This window comes from Acyrthosiphon pisum, chromosome A1 (genome assembly GCF_005508785.2).
Source record: "Acyrthosiphon pisum isolate AL4f chromosome A1, pea_aphid_22Mar2018_4r6ur, whole genome shotgun sequence".
Taxonomy (NCBI): domain Eukaryota; kingdom Metazoa; phylum Arthropoda; class Insecta; order Hemiptera; family Aphididae; genus Acyrthosiphon; species Acyrthosiphon pisum.
In genome coordinates, this window is record NC_042494.1 from 60,488,321 (window position 1) to 60,503,215 (window position 14,895).

General features: G+C 30.4%; 1 protein-coding gene across 1 annotated transcript in view; it reads right to left on the reverse strand.

The window, feature by feature from the left end:
* Positions 1 to 14,895, reverse strand: part of LOC100168249 (5-hydroxytryptamine receptor 2B) — a 106,252-nt gene that overhangs the window by 43,694 nt on the left and 47,663 nt on the right. The window contains exon 3 of the mRNA XM_001947518.5: positions 1,772 to 1,999. Within this exon, the coding sequence (XP_001947553.2) occupies positions 1,772 to 1,999 (228 nt within the window). The remainder of the gene's footprint in view (positions 1 to 1,771; positions 2,000 to 14,895) is intronic.

Below are 14,895 nucleotides of genomic sequence, written 5' to 3' on the forward strand. Positions count from 1 at the left end.
CTTAGAGGGCTATTAATTTAATTATTTATTAGTGTAAACAAAAACGAGATGCTATTGAACGAAACTCCAGACAGTCTAAATAAGTTCTTAAGTAGGCACATAAAATTGAGTGTTTACTATTTTTAGTGAATCAATGGTACAACACTCGTCTTACCGTGTAATACATTTAAAATAATTTAAAGTTGAAAATAATTTTCGTCACTAGTAATTAGAGTTTTTTCTCATAAATGTTTCAGGTTATAAATAACATTTAAATTCAGTTTACTCTTTTCACAACGTATAATATTAATTTGTCGAAATTGAGTATGTATTGAACTCGGAAGAACTAGATATTGTTATCTATAGTTAGTAGGTACCTAATTCGGTGATACACTAAAAAAACTTTAACTAAAATTAACTTAAATGAAGACATCATTTGAATGTAATTAAATGTTATTTTTTCTTATTTATTCACATAAGTTATTATTTTACTATTTTGTTGTGATTAGATACGATACGAAAAAACACATAATATTCATCAAATTTAATTCATATAAAGTACAAAATAACAAAAAAAACTTGAAAAATAACACTAAAAATCTAAATTGCTTTAAATTATCAAAAATAAAGAATAAAAATTTTATATTTGGAATCCTTATAACAAAAATCAAATTTATAACTTAGATATGTAGAGTTATTTTTTCTATATTCTATAGTAATTAGCAAATGCTATAAAATCTTAGCCCTGGTTATAAGTTATACAAATTGTAATAGTTTATTAATCTTCTCCAAAACTATATGTTAAATAATTAAACAAAGTATCCATATCAATTATAAATTATCATTTATAGTATAGGTAGATAATAAAATATAAAATAATTCAAAAGGAAAACAAATTTCCTAAAACACAAAAAAACCGTTCATTTTACAGAGCCTTAGCAATGTTTGTTATAAATAAAAAGTGACTAATCAGTAAAAAGGTTTACATAATACATGATATTGTAATATTATTATTATCTTGTATTTTCACCTTTAAAGATGAAATCAACGTGTATAAATGGTTATTTTATATCTATGTAGAAATAAACGAACAAAACCTTTTATAATCAAACTCAATTCTTATATTTCGTTTAAAGAGAGTGCATGGTATCAATAAACATATAAAAATTTAGTGAAAAAACGTAGATATTTGTAAAAACGAGCCTGTAAAATAAGTTTTCACTTGCAATTAGGTATAGCACGCGTGCTAAAAAACTCGTTTAATCTATTTTGGTAATAACTAATAATTTAGGAATACAATGTGTTAGTAACATTAGTAAGTAACCAGCGTTGAATTAATTTATTTGGATATTATATTCAACACATTTGCAAACGTAAGTGAAAACACACACCTAGGTACTATATACACGCATTAAACATGACGTATATAAAACATAATTATATATACAATGAAAACAAATGGATTAGATACCGAAAACATGAAGGCGCCACGACGAAAGGTGTTTTATAATAATGTTCCCGAGTACCTACATCACGGGGCATAATAGTTCTTTGACTTACCAATTAATATAAAATATGCACATATTATTATTATGTGTGCATAAAAGTTATAACGCTCTATTATATGCGGATGTGGAAAAAAAATATTTGAATTCGATTCGAATAAAATATTATGGTCATACCTACTATATAGAGTAATACCATCGATTATAATAATATATTGTATACAATATAATATAATACTCAATGGTAATATACGTATAGGTAATGGAAGGTCATTGTGAGAACTCACCGAGGAGCGTGACCGAAAACGATACCAAAAATGACAGGAACCAGACGATGGCGATTTTGAAACACACCAATTTCATGGTGGAATAGTGATGTCTGGTCCTGAGCGGATGTCTTATGCCCAGGTATCTGCCCAGCGAAATGCAACACATGTGCATAATGCTGGAACTGCAGGCCAGCACGTCGCACGTGACGTACACGTTGCACCAAGCCACGCCTAGAGGCCATTCACCTGTAAACACACAACATGCACGTAAATCATAAATATATATCGCAATCGTATTATTATAGACGTTGTTTGGCACAGTTCGTCGCCAAAGCAGTCCACTGCAGTCGCAGTGCACACAGACCGCAGTCGTCATGTTTTATCGAAAAAAAAAAACACATATCACGCCTGATTTGTGAGCCTGTCGCGGCATTTACCTAGGTATGTAATATTATTGTGTGCGGGAAATACGCTATACCGTGGTAGGGCTTGTGGAGTACGATGGTGGTCGTGTTTCAAGAGAGGAGGGGGGCACCCATTATGATAATGTTCAATGTGCGCGAACCCTTGACCACTGGCTTGACCATAACGCCCTCGCGCTGGACGAATGCCATTGATCTGAATAATATACCTACGTGAAAATTATATTCTCTGATGACACATGTATGGTCGCGGAAGTGTTGAAATCGTGTCGATATCGAATACTTTTTATTAATCATAATATTGTGGTATTTGTTTTTATCATAATCAATTACATAGGTAGGTATCCGCTGCATCTATGGCCAATGGACATGATAGTGATTGGCATATTATTATATATTTTACAAAGAGGTAATACAAAATAAACACATTATGCAAACAATTACATTCGATACTAAGAATAAACTATAAATAATATCAAATTAAATAGTAAAATTTAAATAGTAGGTACAAAGTGTATTTAGTAAATACCTAGTGACCTACGCAATATTTGGTCGATGAGTAAATAAAACAAGTAGGTGTTATAAATTATGATATATTATGATAATGATGATATTATTATCTATATGAGTATATGACTTAAAACTACACATAATATTAAATTACTATGGTAACTTCGTTACATTTTATTATATTGGATAATACAATCTGAATAGTTTAATTTATAATTTATTCGTATTATATTTTATCAGTTTCTATTATAAAAATGAATCCCAAGGGACCAAGGTTACGCTATAATATGAGAACGCCTTTACCGTTTTGGCTGATTTTTTTTTCGTTGGGCAAGATTTGTATGGAAGAAACTTTTATGAAAATCCACCGTAAAAGTAAGAAATCTGGATGGCAAAAATACAAAAGTGGCGCCATCTGTCCAGCACAAAAAATACACTAAATAATAAAATATTTTTGTTTATTGTAGGGCTGCTATTGGTTCTGTTGAATATAATTGTAAACTTGATATCATTATATTTGGCCAAAACCAAAAACAAAGTGTTAATAAAACAATTACGTGCGCAACTCACGGGATCTGCAATCCTCCACGGGTGGATTGCCTACCTCAAAATGTACTGCACGCATAATCACAAGCGAATCTCACGGATAACGCCGGTCGGGATGGCTATAAATTAAAATATAATATAAATTATAGTTTACACGCAAAAAGGCATTGTAGCTTCCACAGCGTGTTACACCCAAAAGGAGTTGAACGATCCCAAGAAGCTAGCAATAACAAAGTATTGTCGTGTCAGCTAGTGATAAAAATATGTATAACATTTTTGTCTCACGGCCGAGATAGAAAATGATTGACTAAAACATTATTATAACATCATAATAATATTATTCATGATTATAATATTAGTATAATATTATCATTACAAAATGCTATCAGGGGAATAACGCCAGGCGGGATGGCTATAATATAATATAATCGAACGTGTCCTATCTGACGACTCGCTGACCGACCAACGAAGACGTCGTAGAACTTAAACAATGATAGAGGCAATATGATAGTTCGTACCGCCATGTAAGTGCACTTACACTATGCACATGTGCGCTAATAGAAAGCATCTTCCAAAATTCGCCTTTTGATGTGGTGCTTGCACAAGCACCTATATTGACATTAAAGACGATCCATGAAAAATTTTAAGTGTTGAACACCATTTACCTAATATTAAATAACGAATTGAACAAAGTTTGAAACATAATATTATTGTGTTCGAACTTTTAACGGGTAACGAAGTGCACGGGATCAGCTAGAAATTAATAAGTCTGGTGATGTGATTCTCTCATCTTATTCGTAAATTTATACGCCTTAAAAATATATCATATTTTTCAATAAGTTTTTTTATCGTTCAATATTTTTTTTAATTTTTACTTTTTTCAATCACCAAATACTTTTTTAATATCATATTTCGGGCAAAACAGTTTTCTAATAAAAAAAAACCAAAATTTGAATCCGAAGTTCACTATTCATAAGTATTCAAACTGTATATGAATTGAATTTAGTGCGCTAACTTTTTTTAGGATACTACAACTCTCATACAAAATTGAAAGGCTTATAAGCAACTAAAATACAAGCTACTCGGTATTCGTATAGGTACGAAATATTTTCAAAAAAATAAGAAAACTATTTTGCTTCTGAATATTAAATGTGTGTTGTCAATAGAAAATATAAAACACTTATAAACAAAAATGACGTACTAACAAACGATTACGATAAAAAATAGTAATACATATAATATTATAATATATTTATTATTATATATTTTTGAAATTGTATTTTATGGTGTCTTAAAAAAAAAACCTTGGTTTACGAAGCAAATTACAGTTTAGCGATAATACAACACCCTGTATTTGTCACTGCAAATACGAGCTGATATACAACTGTACATTCTACATAATAATAAATAATTTAGACTTACAAGTGTTGTTAAACGCGCGTGTACAATAACGCTTTGTTTTTTTTTTTTTTTTAAATTATTGTCCTATTGTAAAAGATTAATTTGTAAACATACACATTTTCGATATTCTATAGAATTGCGCTTCACTATTATACGATGTATACGTTCTCATTTTATGATTTTGTGACATACATGAAATGTACCCAATACCTACCCGTCAGATAACAAACGTTCAAAAAATAAGCTGTGTAAGTTAATAAAATTAAGAAGAAGTTTACAAAGCCCCCTTAGAAATAAACATTGACAGTTAAATAATTGTACGGTATTCTCATGATGTGATTTTAAAATTTTTAGTTTTTATTATACAAATGTAATAAAGACTTTTTACACTAAACTCTAAAGTAATTTAAAAACTTTGTCAAACAAACACTTATATCAAAATAAGAACAGAAAATAGTAATCGAGTACGAAAAAATCAATACAAAATTTGCGGAAAAATAACATTTTTAAATTAAAAAAGGTGGGAAGTAGGTAACCACTATTGCTGTACAGTAGCTGGTGTAATTCATCATTGAGTAGGTCACTGTAAAGTATGTGTTAAGACTTAGATATTTTAAATTCACTGATAAATATGAACCATTGAAATATTGCATACAAAAAACGATTATGAATGAAGACGCTTAGTCAATTTATGGTATTATAATATTTATATTGCTATTATAAGGATTTTTTTTTACTATTCACAACACGACAGGCAAAATTATTGTATTTATTATAATGGTATACTTATATTTTTGTCATATATGTTATTAACTATTGAGTCAATACCGACCGTTGAACAGTGTGAATAGGTTCGTAAATTCATGATATAACATATAATCAAAAGCATAAGATTAAGCTAAATTTTTTTTTTTATTTAATCGTAGACAGGTTGATTCACCAATCATGCTTACCACTATTTTTTTTCTTTAATAATGTATTTATTCAAATCCTGATTTTTTAGAGTTTTTAATTAATATACTCAAATACAATTTTTTCAAATTCTTGAACTTTTTTTGTATTAGGTACTCGAGGAGTGTCCTGTGGCGATAAAAACTTCTGTTTTTCAAATGAGAAACTTAATTTTTAAATTTATTTAGTGGATAATTTCTTTTGAAAATTGTAATTTACCTAATTCAAAATTCAAATAAGAAGTGTTTTAGTTAATAAAATGTTTGTACTAAGAAAAATATTCCTTAAAAATGGTTTTACAAAAACATAAAATATACATGAATATATTGGAACTAGTATTTACTATACTTACGCCATTTTTACAGATTTGTAATGTTCATGGATTCATATTAGATAATTATTTAAATGTTCAAATCACCATAGCTCCTATATATTATAAAGTATTAACCAATTACAATGGACCTTTTATCAAGAAATGTATCCTTAGAACACAAAGTTTAATAACTCAAAAACTATTCATATAAAATTTGATTCTGATACGTCAAATTAATCAGACAAATTATCCACTGTATAATTTACAGTTGAAAAGGGTGGAGAGTCTCATTTTAAAAACAGAAGTTTGTATTTCTCCTGGACTCTCGATTCTAGTGACTGAATCTAGTTGGAATATGTATACCACTTGTCTGTTGGTCGTCATATTATAACACACCACGGAACCTGGCCATTGAAAGTGTGAGATGAGTTTAAAAATATTAAAAATCCTTAGCAGCATAGTTCAAATTTGATAAAATTTATCATATTTAAAATTTACAAATTATTTTATAGTTAAAAATTTATAAAACTATTCAATTTGTATAAAAATAAAGATTGAAAATTTAAAGTAAGGTTCCTCAAAGTAGTTTATATTGCAACCTATTAATTAAAAAAATATATAAGCACGGATTTATTTATAGATATTTTAATTTCATATTTGGACGAAATTAGATATTTATACGAAGAATAACGATTTTTAGTTATTTTTTTATAATTTAAAAATACTATTCGTACTTTGAAGGTACTTGAAACTTTTGAACTATTTTTTAATATTTTATACACACAAAATATTACAGTTTAATTTGCAGTTTTTTCGGCTTAAGTTAATTTATAACCTACTGTAGTACTAATGCCTAATAGTAATTATTTGTATATTTGTTTAGGAACTAAGTGATTAATTCTATATAAATTCTAACACTCATTTCCCGTAGGAACTTTCAGATCCTTTTTAAATTTTAGATTCTATGAGGAACTTATCATTCTTCGTTCGGATCGTCGGTTGTTATATGCATGTAATATTATTTTATTACAATAACTGCAGATATTTTATGTGAAATGTAATTAATTAAAAGTTAAAAAAAAAATGATAAACCTATATACACACACGACCTAGTTTAGAGTCATATATTCTAATGTTAATAATTATTATCTAGCGAGCAAAAACAATATTTATGTACCAGCTGTAACACACAAAATAGCCAATATCTAAGACTTGTTTCAATAATACCTACAACAATGGCCCGGTTATCGTCACTGTTTACCGTAGACTGAACATAACAAATACGTAAGATAATAATCATAATAATATGATGGCATACGCGTTCAACGATGGTATTATTGTGTACGAGTTTTCGATGATTTGATTTAAAAATTTACGCCGCCGCCGCGCCGTGAGCGTAGACCATTCCGTCCGGTTAACGGAGGTGGCGACGATTCCACCGATTAGGCGATTACACAGAAACTTCACGGATTAATCGCATTATTCATACAAGTCAGTCAATATTGATTATTAATATTATATAATATTTAACCGTATAGGAAATACACCGTTTTACATGTTGTATGGTGATTGCTCCTATGCGGTTAGTACTTTAATAGGTACCTATCGTATAAACGTGCGTGGCAAATAAATATTATGCTCGTGTTCTTTTAGCAGGCAATAATTAACTGTATTTTTTTAGTACTATATTTTAATACAATGCTATTATAACATTATTATGTTATTAATTGATCATAATACTGTATTACTGTTGTGGTTTATTATAATTGGTTTGAAATATTGTAATACTGTCTTACGCGAATTCATGTTTTAAAAGCTGAAACACGGCGAACAATTCTTTTTTAAATTATAATAATATACATTAAATCAACAGTTGAAAATAAAGACGTATTTGGCTTAGCTACAGAAATAAAAATGTATAATAACTGTCTATTTTGTTAAGTGGTCTTTCTTGCAATGCTGAGATGCGTCTTATTGCAACAACTATACTGGCACCTGCCAATAGATTTATTTTTCTACTGTGACCTGAAGTGAGTAAAGGTTGGCAAGTTTCTCGACACTAACTAAACTTGGAAACCAAATATTGGGAACAAATAAGTAATAAATACAGAATAATATAGCACTCCCGTTATCATAATATATGCAACCAAATTAATAAATTATTAATTCAATAACCCACAAACTATGTTAACAGGTAATACCAACTTATGTAGAACATACGATAGAACTTTAACATATAAACCAAAAATAAATGTTTAACAAGTGCAAACATAAAAGACTAACCAGTCAAGAACTGAGAACTATAATATTACACTCATTACATAGTTTGCAGAGTTGGTAAGTGGGTAACATAAAACGTTGTATTGTGACTTAATTTCTTGGGAAAGGAGAAGTACTTTAAAATTCACTATTAATAACTGTATAGGTACCTTCTACCTACAATCTATTTATTTAATAGCTTTAACTCAAATTATAAATATTTTAGTTTATGTATACCTATAGTGTTACCCGAAGATAAGAGCAACACAAATATCAAAACACACTTTTGATTTTACTAACTAGTCAAATATTTATAAATAACTTTCGTTCTTATACGATTATGTTATTATATAACGATATTGTAGCTTAAGTACTTTTTCCTGGTGTAACAGTTTTCAAATTTAACATTATTTTTTAATTTATGGATTCCAGGAAAACCAAATGTGTAATTTTAACATTGTGGTTCCAGGAAAACCTAGTTCAGCTGCTTATTTTTATAAGACAAAATTGTTCAACGATCATAAAACGGTTAGGAAAATACAATGATCTGTAATATATTTACAACACTATTCTCATACCACTCCAAAAGATCATTTCTATCATCTTAAATCAATAATATAATAATCAACTATCAAAGATTGTTAATGACCTGAGAAATACATAACAATGTATTCAGTTAGGTAGGTAAGCATAAAAAATGCTTAAATATGACTTAATTATCTTTAAAATATGCCAATAATACTATAGTACTTTGTATACAAAATATTAATTATTAAAAATAAACTAATAAATTCTTTTACTTTTTCTAAGAACAATTAAAATGCTTGTGTTTGAAATCAAATAACTAGAATAAACAAACAATCAATATTTCGTAACAAACTTAAAAACTTTTTACATTTATAATCTTATAAGCTTAGTAATTAAAAGTTTTAATACAATTGATTTTAAATCCCGATTAGTTATAAAATTATCGTTAAAAATTAAAACGACCGCAACACAAATCCAATTAGATGCATTGAAACATTGATTAAATACTTTTCATATGTGCATTGGAAGAATTAAAAATATACATGACTAATCAAAGATTAGTTAGGATCAAATTGAAACAAAAATCAAAAATATACAAAATAATAAACAAATAAACACATTTCTATTTTATGTGGCATTCATTAAGATTGAAACGGCTTTTGCAAATTCACGAGCCATGAAAAAAATAATATTATGCTATGATGTTGTCGTTGTCTACTTGGGTATTTAAATGATTTTTTGACAAGTTATTAAAAATAACGTCATTGATATGTTATCGAACTCTGAATTTTCATATCTTATAATACTTTATAATATAATAACTAATAAAATAAATGTTCTTAGATATTTTATTATTTAATATAGTTATACAGAAATACATATTAGGTACTTAAGCTAAATAGACATTGTCGATATTGGAATCCCAAACATTTGCATAATTTTTCTGAAATAGATAGGTACATATGTAATACGATTGGACAATTATTATATGTTTTTCAAATCAAACATAAAAAATAAATGTGGATAGGAAATAAATTAAACAAATAAGGGCAAAGATTAAATTAAAAGTATTAATTATTTATGAAAACCAAAAAAAATTTAAATGCCAGAGCATTAAAAAATTAAATAAAAATAAAACCAGAAAAGTCAGTTTTTTGTAAGTTGTAGGTTTCGGTCGTATATCGTGATAGAGTAGGTCATTGTAATGGATGTGTTAAATTGTAATTCAATAATAAATCATTCATTGTATACGCCTCATGAACAACTATTCTGAACGGTGAACGTGTGTCAGCCTATATACATATATAAAGATATTTTATAATTCATTTACATTACTATTGGCCTTTATAATTATTATAATAGGTATATATCATAATATAGTGTATATCATATGCCTGTGTTAAACCTTAATACTGGTCGAAATTAACGAAAGAATAACTTGGCAAAAACGAACTGTACAATGAACCCAAATAACGAGATTTTCTAAAATATAAAAGATTGCGATGAACCAAGGCGCCAGGCGTGTATAACGCTTAGGGTAAGTTAATTAAAGAGTACTTAAGCGTCATAAGCCAAATAATAAACGTATAGTCTACGTAGACCACGTGGACGTTGGATGGATTTAGTGACAAATAAAAAGGATTGAGGTAAGGAGCGAGCATTGGAGATGCAAAAGATTGGGATATTGAGAAACCAAAAAAATATGTATGGGTGTATAAATTGTATTATCTTATCAATATACCATGTACCTAATACCTATATAAGATGGTGTGAGTATGTTCGTGGTATAAATTGCTTAAAATTGGACTGAATATCTTGAAAGTTTAATTATGTGTGGAAACAAATTGTTTCAAACAATTATATACATCATGGCAAAATGTTTAACGATTAATATATTTATTTACAACTCGCCAACTATTTCAAATCGTTATTTTTCGAAAACTGATGAAATTTTGACTATTTAATATCAATATTTTTGAAATTCTGTAAGACAAACTTATAAAGTACGTTGCATTAAATGTTCAAACTGTCAGAAACATTTTTATAAACATATTTTATCGAAAAAATTTCAAATATTTCAAAGGTCTGTAAATACCCCAAAAAGATCCAAAACTGTTGAAAATTATATCAAATTTAAAAATGCAAAAGTAAATATTTGGCGAAAACTACAATTTTGAATAGCAGCAAAAAAACCAAAATTGCTTTTTATCAAAAAAACGTGTTGCGTTAACATTTCCATTTTCAAAATTACTGCGAATAATTTGTTCTTATGACTCCCGCCCCTCTCCATCCATCACCAAAAAAAGTACCAATGTTCTGCTAAAATCACACTCAAAGTAGAAGATTGAAGGACTTTTACTACTACAATAAAGGTCATGAACGACACACACATCATACGTTTATATCGCTCTACTCAGAATCTAAAATGAAAAATAAATGAAATATTTAAATATTAATATTATAACACCGTCCCTTGCATCATATTATCGTACAATAGTGCTTGCGACATCAAACTTTCCACTTTTGAAACTGATCTGAGTACTTATACTCTGTAGTAGGTTAAAAATAATATTTAAAATTTCTTATTTTACTCCTTAGTCACGCGTGGACAGTCGTACTGTACGCACATGCTTTTATTGTGTCCCGAGTTATGTTCGATTTGTTGCGTCTAATCCGAACCGTTTTTTTTTATCTTCTACACTCAACGTGGTTTTTGAACACCTCAAACCCTGCGCCGTCAGCTCAACTCACTGACCCCTTGTGCAACAGGGAGTACCCAGTTTGGTATATATAACTATAAGTGCGCTAAATAGCGGAGTGTATGATATATATATAATCTCACATCCAAGGCACCGTTACTCGCGGTGACCTTTGGACCTGCGATTACACTCGCGTTCCTATTATAATAAGAATATAACTGATATACGCCAATTAAAAATTAATTGGGTAATTATGATCACAACAGCTAAGGACAAAAAAGATAAACAATCACCAGTTAAGCGTTCTATGACAACAATGCCTAATTTGAGTAATAACTCAACAAATGTTAAACGGATCGAAACAAAGAAAAGAAATCTCTCTTCCTCAAATTCTGATTCCACATCTCCAACAGTGCAACATAAAAAAAAACTGTTCTCTTCACCGAACAGATTTGAATTACTCAGCGCAGATGAAACATCCAATGAAGATATTATCATCGATGAATCACAGCCCACCACTTCAGTCTCTGTTCATCCCGCAAACAAGCCACCTCCTCCAATATTTATTAAAGGAGTCGATGATTTCCCAGGCGTATGTACCGAATTAATCAATTTGATTGGCGTCGATAATTTTTATTGCAAATCTACTACGGATAAATTAAAAATTCAAACATCGAACCCAGATTCTTATAGAACTGTAGTGCATTTTCTAAGGAATGAAAAGGCCGAGTTCCACACTTATCAATTAAATAAAGATAAACCAACTCGCATAGTTCTGCGTAACCTACATCCCTCTACTCCGACAGAACTATTTAAAAGCGAACTGGAAGTACGACTATTCGAAGTTAGGCAAGTTACCCAAGCATTACATCGAATCAATAAACACCCCCTTCCACTCTTCTTCATCGACTTAGAACCCATAGACTTCTCATAAGGTATATACCAACTGGATTCTTTATTACATACAAAAATTAAAACCGAAGAGCCTCACAAGTCAAAGATCATCAGCCAATGTCAAAACTGCCAAGCTTATGGTCACACCAAACCATATTGCGGATATTTGCCTCGCTGTGTCCGCTGTGGAAACAATCGTCACTCATCTGCCTGTCCGAATTCACGCCAAGATCCTATGAGATGCACCCTTTGTTCCGGCAACCATCCGGCGAACTACAGGGGTTGTTCAACTTACAAAGAGCTACATAATCTTAGGTTTAAGCCAAATAATGTAAAAGACAGCCACCCACAAACTGACACTCCACCCAATCATCCAACTTATTCTCAAACGTATGCTCAAGTCACTCAGAATCAACCTCCCCTCAAAATACTCCTCCACTAACTATAGATCCTAATACACAAATGTCAAGCTTCCTAAACGAATTTAAACTCTTAATTAACCCATTAATTACTTTACTTACTAAAGTTATTTCCAGCTTATTAGATAAAAAAAATGAATAGCTTAGCCACTAACAAATCACTTGTAATTTTACAATTCAATGCAAACGGCCTCAAAAACCATATTAAATAGTTACAAAATGTATTGTATCACAGACGTATAGACATTACGCTCATTACCGAAACACATTGTACTAAATATTCCAATTTCCACATACCCGGGTACACTTTATTGAAAGTTAATCATCCAGACAACACAGCATGATGGTGTAGCGATTTTCGTTAAATCCACTATTCATTTCCAACCACTCCCCAACTATTGTCATGATCATATACAGTCTTGCACGATATTGATTAAACTGAATAGTATTACAATTACCATAGAAGCTTTCTACTCTCCTCCCCGACATAATATTACTAATATCATCTTTACTGACTTTTTTAACATAATTAAAAATAATTTTACGATAGGAGGGGACTTTAATGCCAAGCATCATGCTTGGGGCTGTCGCGCAAACAACCCTCGTGGCATCGTTTTGCATAATTTTATCAACATAAATAATTTTAATATATTTTCTCCACCAAAACCCACTTACTGGCCTTCATCCCTTAGAAAAAACCAGACATTCTGGATATCTTTGTTGCAAAAATACCCAGCAGTTTATACTGTTCTGTTAATAATATATTAGAACTAAACTCGGATCATTCCTCAGTACTACTCAATATTTCTGCAACCCCATTAACTCGTACTGAAGCACCTAGATCATTTTCTCCTCAAACTAACCGTTTACAATTTCAAAAATATAATAAACGAACAAGTAAATCTCAAAGTCAAACTAATATCTAATCTTGATATAGACGAAGCAGTAAATAAAATTATTATTAATAATAAATAATCACTCTCATACAGTCAGCTGCTTGGGTAGCTACCAAACTAGACAAACCTCCTAACACTTATTCTAATTCCCAATTCGTCCCCGAATAAATTCGGAGCCTTATAGTTGAAAAACGCAGAGCCAGAGCTAGATACCAATCCTCCCGGCTCCCACCCCACAAATCAGCATATAATAAACTTGCCAATTCATTGAAAAAGGTTTTAGCCAAACATAAAACAAATTAATTCGAACAAAAATTACAATCATTATCTAGTACAGATGATAGTCTCTGGAAAGAAACCAAGTGAATGCTGAAATACAAAACTCCATCGTGTCCACTAAAAAATGCAGAAAATACTTTAGTTATCACAGATAACGAAAAAGCCTCTGTATTTCAATCTCATCTATATGAAACCTTCCAACCACATAATAATATCCTTATTCCACAACACTTAAAAAATGTTGAAAGATATCTAAATTCTCCACTATCACGCGCTCGCCTTGTAAAATACTTCACACCCAACGAAGTAAAAAACATGATAATTAAGTGTTCTCGTAAGAAATCTCCAGGCTTCGACTTGATAACAGTGGAAGTCGCTAGATGGCTGCCAAAAAAGGCTATAGTGCTCCTAACCTACATATATAACGCAATTATAAGACTCTCATATTTCCCACTAAGCTGGAAATTTTCACAAATAGTCATGTTTGCCAAACCAGAAAAACCTCCAGATATCCCGAACTCATATAGACCTATTAGTCTCTTACCATACCTTTCAAAAATCTGTGTAATTCTTTAACGATTGTCTCCTCGTATACTTGAAAACAATATACTTCCTCCTGCACAATTTGGCTTTAGAGCTAAACATAGCACGATACACCAAGTCCATAGAGTGGTTGATGCTATAAGCACGTCTCTCGAAAAAAAATGCTATTGCACAGCTGTCTTCTTAGACATATCCCAGGCCTTCGACCGAGTATGGCACGAGGGCCTCCTATTCAAACTTCGCAATTTTCGACCCCCACCGCTCTTTCTCTTAATTAAATCTTACCTTTCAAATCGCCATTTCCAAATACGCCTCGGCTCATCAACTTCAAATATAGCCCCAATTTTCGCTGGTGTACCTCAAGGAGCAATCCTCTCTCCCTTACTCTTTAACACATATGCCTCTGATCAGCCAACAACTCCTAACACCTCTGTTTCCGACTATGCAGATGATAAAGTAATTTTTTCAATTCATAACGATCC